The 6,291-nt window shown below is 49.6% G+C and overlaps 1 protein-coding gene across 1 annotated transcript; it reads left to right on the top strand.

The window, feature by feature from the left end:
• Positions 1–5,296: 5,296 nt before the first annotated feature.
• Positions 5,297–6,168, top strand: LOC129693493 (E3 ubiquitin-protein ligase TRIM17-like; the record flags this gene model as incomplete). The annotated part of the gene is made up of 2 exons (XM_055630305.1): positions 5,297–5,897; positions 5,988–6,168. Coding segments are annotated over exons 1-2 (592 nt in total), but the record flags the coding sequence as incomplete, so codon positions are not given.
• Between the last annotated feature and the right edge of the window lie 123 nt (positions 6,169–6,291).

Below are 6,291 nucleotides of genomic sequence, written 5' to 3'. Positions count from 1 at the left end.
CTGATAATCTGCCTCTGTTTCTTCCCTTCTTTCACCCAATCAACATGGTGACTTTAATTGCCGGCGTCAGCCCAAGGGAGAGAGAGAAAGAGTCACGGGGTTTTAATTGTTCCGAGACCAAGGGGGACCCATTGGGTCCCGTTCCCTCACGCGCAGTTGTGGGGGGAGGGGGGGGGGGGGGGGGTTCCTGCGTCACACGCACACTAACGACCCCCCCACACACACAGGGGAGGGAAGGGGGATGAGAGGGGGGGAACGGGGGAGGGAGGGGGGAGAGAGAGGGGAAAAGAGAGGGGGAGGGGGAAAGGGGGAGAGAGAGGGGGAGAAAAGGGGAGGGTGGGGGGGAGGGAGGGGGGGGGGGGAGAGAGGAGGTGGGAGAGAGAGGGGGGGGAGAGAGGAGGGAGAGAGGGGGGGGGGGTGGGGGGGGGGGAGAGTGGGGACATAGGGAGGGGGCTGGTGGGCTGGAGATTGGAGACTATGTTGACAGTTTTTACAGGGTTTGAGAGCCCCGGCGGGCGATGGAGGGGTGAGGTGCTGAGGTGATGCAGGGAGGGGGGTTGATTTAAACCCCTCGAAGGGCTGGGAAGGGCCATTGCAGGAGCTCCTCCGAAAAGCCGTCTCCCACCAGGGACCCGCGAGCTCCCGATGTTACCGCTGTGCTGCGTACGCCCAGCTGAGTGCGAGTATTGACACAATCAGGGACTGACTATGTTGACAGTTTGCAGGCAGTTGTTAGAGCCCCCGGCGGGCGATGGTAAGTCCCGCGTCTGTTTAAGCTGCACTGGGTGATGCAAGGCCCCGCTCCGGGTTGATTTAAACCCCTCGATTTGGGCTGGTGAAGTTTGCCATTGCAGGAGCTCCGAAAAGCCGTCTCCCACCAGGGACCCGCGAGCTCCCGATGTTACCGTCCGCAGGGCCTGTACAGTTAGTCCCTGGTGAGAAAGGCCAGTCCGAATTGCCCGAACTCCTCCCCCTCTCCGTTCTCACTGCATGGCAACGGAGGCGTTTGCCAAGCCGTATTTGCTGAGCGGCTGGAACAGTCCGGTGGCAGCCGCGCGCCACCACGGCACTCCGTACTCCAAAGTCATCCAGCTCTGCGATGGTGAGCCCGCGGGCTCTGTGACTGGAGCCCCAGGTCGATTCCGGTTGGAGGCTGCTGGTTGGAGACACTCGATTTTAATTGCCTGAGGTGGTAAAGGCGCTGCCTTGCCTTACTCACCAGTGCTGAGGCGTGTGATGACCATGTCATGTCCTCAGAGATGTGGACTCCCAGATATTTAAAACAGTTCACCCTATCCACAGGATCCCCATTTATACTCAATGGAGTGTACGTCCTCGGATGATGTGCCCTCCTAAAGTCCATGACACATATACGCAGCTAAAAATAAAATAAAACAAAAACTAAAACATATACTTAACAGGACAAAAGAATGAAAAGACAGACGGACTCCAGAGGCCGCTGCTGCCACATTTTCCTCTTGATAGTCGACTTTAGGAGAGCTCCCACTCCCCTCACACCTCACACCTCTCACCATCAACAACACCACACTCACATCTGTGGAGCTTTTAAGTTCCTGGGAACCATCATCTCCAAGGACCTTATGTGGGGGGCTACCATCGACTCCACAGTCAAAAAGGCACAACAGCGGATGTCCTTCATACAGCAGCTGAGGAATTTGCCACAGGCGGTGATGGTCCAATTCTATACTGCCATCGTAGAGTCTGTCCTCATCTTCTCCATCATGGTCTGGTTTGGCTCAGCCACAAAGCACGACATCCGGAGGCTGCAGCGAATTGCCCGATCAGTTGAGAAGGTTATTGGCTGCAACCTTCCATTCAATTCAGCCCTTTGAGCCAGCACCGCCATTCATTGTGATCATGGTTTATGTATCATTCTTAACTGCCACCATATTCATGTTGACACTTGCGGGCGGAGCAACAAGGCAAATTCGTTGTATGTAAACACTTGGCCAATAAACTTATTAAATCATTCATTCAACATTAAAAGCGTCTGTTATTAATGTTCTCCTGAATTCACTGAGACACGAAAGTCTGCAGATGCTGCAATCTGCAACCCTGCATCATTTTGGCCTGATTCTGGGTCGCGACCGTTGACTCTTGTCCTCCACAAGTGCTTATTTATCCCTCTAATTCTACGAGATTTATCGCTCCTGCATTGAGGGAGCCTCCACTATTCCACCTCTTGCATGTCAGGTAGATCAGGGGCGACGGAAATGCTTTCGAATGTGAGTGTTTCGTGTTCCACGCTCACTGATTCCACGGTGGCGCAGGGGTAAGTTGCTGCTTTGCAGCGCCAGAGACCCGGGTTCGATCCCGAATACGGCTGCTGTCTGTACGGATTTGTACGTTTTCCCCCAGGGTTTTCCACACTTCTTCGGTCTCCTTCCACACTCCAAAGATGTACAAGTATATAGGGAGGTTTCACGGCAGTCGGGTCACGACCCATGACCCGTACTGTTGCTACGCTACTCCAAATGGATTACAAGCGATGAACTGCAGGTAGGCACTGACCATTGTTTCTAGCCCGTTAAAACCCGCTGAAATTGTCCATTTTTGCGCTGTAAATAACTATGGAAATCGGGATAAGCGTGAGAGACATTTAGCCTTTCAGAATTCCAAAAGTGAGGAGAAATGACGGTAGATAGAAGCGAGAGCTGAAGGGACAACAACAGCAGAGTGCTTGGCGAACATTGGCCGTTTGCTCACTGCATTTCATCAACAGTAAGGCATTATTTGTGATTTTCTTGATTCCTTTGGCATCTAAAAAGTTTCAGAAGTGATAAATCTGGCTGTAATTTTTTTAAATCGCCCATGGTTCTCAAGTGGGGTTTTACATACAAAATGAAAACGCATCTGAAGAAAAATTTACAGCCAGATTTATCACTTCTGAGAATAGATTACAAAGGAATCAAGAAAAAACACAAATAATGCCTTACTGTTGATGAAATGCAGTGAGCAAACGCGATAATTCCCAATATTTTCAATGTTTACCAAGCACTTTAGCCGCTGTAGCCCCTTCAGTTCTCGCTTCTCTATACCTTCATTTCGCACATTTGGAATTCTAAAGTTGGGTACATGTCTCTCACACTTACCCCGACTCCCACAATTTTTTCAGCGCAAAAGTTCAACATTTTTGCGTTTTTTAACAGGTAGGAAATTACGCGTTTCTAGCATTAATAACATATACCGGAAATGTCTTCCAGTTGGATTTAGCGGCTCCGTACGTCGAGCCCTATGACCCAGTGACCTTTCGTGCAACCCCCCCCCCCCCCCCCCCCCCCCCCCAAACCCCCATAGGTTAATTGGCTTGGTGTATGTGTCAAATTGTCGCTGTTGTGTGCAGGATAGTGTTCAGATATTACACAGAAAAGCTGGAGAAACTCAGCGGGTGGGCATCTATGGGCGGGGGGCAACGTTTCGGGGGGGGGGGGGGGTGGGTGGGGACAAGAAAGGTGCGGACTCGGTAGCCGGACTGCGGGTGGCGGGTCCCACGAAGGTCATGTTTTCGCAAATGTAGCTAGAAATTAAACCAAACCCAAAGATCAGAGCATTGGTATTTGCATAGATGGGGCAGCCAAATGCCTCTTACCCCTGGCAGCGCGTTCCAGGCACCCACACCCCCTGTGCCCCGGCACATCTCCTTTTAACTTCCCCCCAGCCGGCGCATGCAGGAAAGTGTTAATGTGCGGGGATGGTTGGTCGGTGCCGACTGGGTGGGCCGAATGGCCTGTTTCCCAACACTAAACATAACGAAGCAGAACTGATCATCAGCCAAAGTCAACCTTTGCAAACTGCAATAAATGTTAAAGGGTCATATAATATCCTTTAAACCATACACGCAAACATAGATTGACGGGCCCGAAAAAGGGGCCATGGCTCCCTGTGCCGTTCCGTATAAACTTCAAGATACTCCATGTCTACAAAGCCCCCAATGGGCTTGCCTCCCACCTACATAAAAAGTCTTCTCACCCATCACTCCACCTCCAGGCCCCTCAGATCGGCCGACTTGGGGTTGCTGAATATCCCGCGGTCTAGGCATAAGCTCAGGGGTGACCGCGCCTTTGCGGTTGCAGCTCCTAGACTGTGGAACAGCGTTCCCTTTCCCATCAGAACTGCCCCCTCCGTCGACTCCTTTAAGTCAAGACTAAAGACTTATCTATATTCCCAAGCCTTTCCTGACGTCCTCTGAGTGAGGGCTACATGTATATATGTATGTAGTCTGTTTTGTTGTGCTATTCTTATAACAAATGTAAAGCACTTTGGCCAACGAGAGTTTTTTAAATGTGCTTTAGGGAGGTTGCACGAAAGGTCACTGGGTCAGAGGGTTCGACGCACGGAGCCGCTAAATCCATCTGGAGGACATTCGTCACTTCAGGTATATGTTATTGATGCTAAAAACGCGTACTTTCCTACCTGTTTAAAACCGTCAAAATGTTGAATTTTTGCGGTAAAAAAATTGTGGGAGTCGGGGTAAGTGTGAGACACATTCACCCAACTTTAGAATTCCAAAGGTGAAGCGAAATGGAGGTATAGAGAAGCGAGAACTGAAGGGATAACAGCAGCTAAAGTGCTTGGTAAACATTGGCCGTGCAGATATCGGAATTGAAAATATTGTGAATTATCGCGTTTGCTCACTGCATTTCATCAACAGTAAGGCATTATTTGTGTTTTTTTCTTGATTCCTTTGGTATCTAAAAAATCTCAGAAGTGATAAATCTGGCTGTGAATTTTTCTTCAGATGCGTTTTCATTTTGTATGTAAAAACCCACGGGAACCATGGACGATTTACAAAAATTACAGCCAGATTTATCACTTCTGAAACTTTTTAGATGCCAAAGGAATCAAGAAAAAACACCTTAGTTGATGAAATGCAGTGAGCAAACGGCCAATGTTCGCCAAGCACTCTGTCTGTTGTTGTCCCCTCAGCTCTCGCTTCTATCTACCGTCATTTCTCCTCACTTTTGGAATTCTGAAGTAGGCTAAATGTCTCCCACGCTTATCCCGATTTCCATAATTATTTACAGCGCAAAAATTGACAATTTCAGCGGGTTTTAACGGGCCCGCTACGCTGGAAACAATGGTAAGTGCCTACCTGCAGTTCATCGCTTGTACTCCAGTTGGAGTAGCGTAGCAACAGTACGGGTCATGGGTCGTGACCCGACTGCCGTGAAACCTCCCTATATAAATAAATGTGACTTGACTTGACTTGATTGAACCTGTGGCCCCCTAAATCCCAATTTTTTTCTGTGGCCCCCTGAAATTTGCCATGGTATGGCCCCAGGTTGGGAATCACTGTCCTAGAGAATCTTTGGTTGGAAGTGGCCAGGACACCTTCACACTGAACACTTGCAGCCGAATAACATGCACTGCCCGGGACGGCAGCGAGCGCAGTGGGCACACGCGGTAATGCGGGGATTCAGCAACTACACGTCAGTGAAAACATATTGAACCAGGGAGATAATAAAATGGCTGCGAAACGCCAGGTCGAGAGTTGGACCGAGGAGGTTGTTTGTCCCATCTGCAAAGATTTCTTCACCGATCCGGTGGCGCTGGACTGCGGACACAACTTCTGCCGCTCCTGCATCACACAGAGTTGGGACAGGGAGGGGAGAAACTCCTGCCCGGAATGTAGAGAGGAATCTGCAAACCGCACCCTCAGGGTGAATCGGGCCTTGGTTAGACTGTCTGAGAAAGCTCGAACACTGAGCATGAATCTCAAAGCGAAGAAAAGCAAACTTCACTGCGAGAAACATCAGGAAGAACTGAAGCTGTTTTGTAAAACTGACAAGAAACTGATCTGTTTGATTTGTGCAACTGCGCGGGAACACAAGTCTCACAGCTTAACGCTGATAGAAGAAGCAATTGTATTCTACAAGGTAAAACCAAATCACTTTTGATCACATCATTGTCTAATCTTTTCTTCCTTGTCTGACATTTTTATTCTCTGATCTGAAACCCAACCCCAGGAACAGGTGAAATCTTCTTTCGAATCTCTCACAGAAAAGGAATCAGAGATCCAGAAAATGGAGCAGGAACAGAAAAAGAGCATTTCTGGAGTTCAGGTGAGGCTTTGGGCTATCGATGTAATGTTTTTGTGTGGATTTGATGTGTGCAATAATTTGGGAGAGAGGGATGGGAGGAGTGGGAGAGGGGTGGAGAGAGTGGAGGGGGAGGGGAGGGGTGAGGAGAGAGTGGGAGAGAGGTGTGGGGGAGGGGGGAGATGGGGTACCACCATGAGGTACCACCTCCAGTTTAAATTCCATTTGGAAT

This window comes from Leucoraja erinacea, unplaced genomic scaffold (genome assembly GCF_028641065.1).
Source record: "Leucoraja erinacea ecotype New England unplaced genomic scaffold, Leri_hhj_1 Leri_312S, whole genome shotgun sequence".
NCBI classification, from domain to species: Eukaryota; Metazoa; Chordata; class Chondrichthyes; order Rajiformes; family Rajidae; genus Leucoraja; species Leucoraja erinaceus.
The sequence above is the reverse complement of the archived record's forward strand: the minus strand, read 5'-3'. Positions and strand labels throughout refer to the sequence as shown.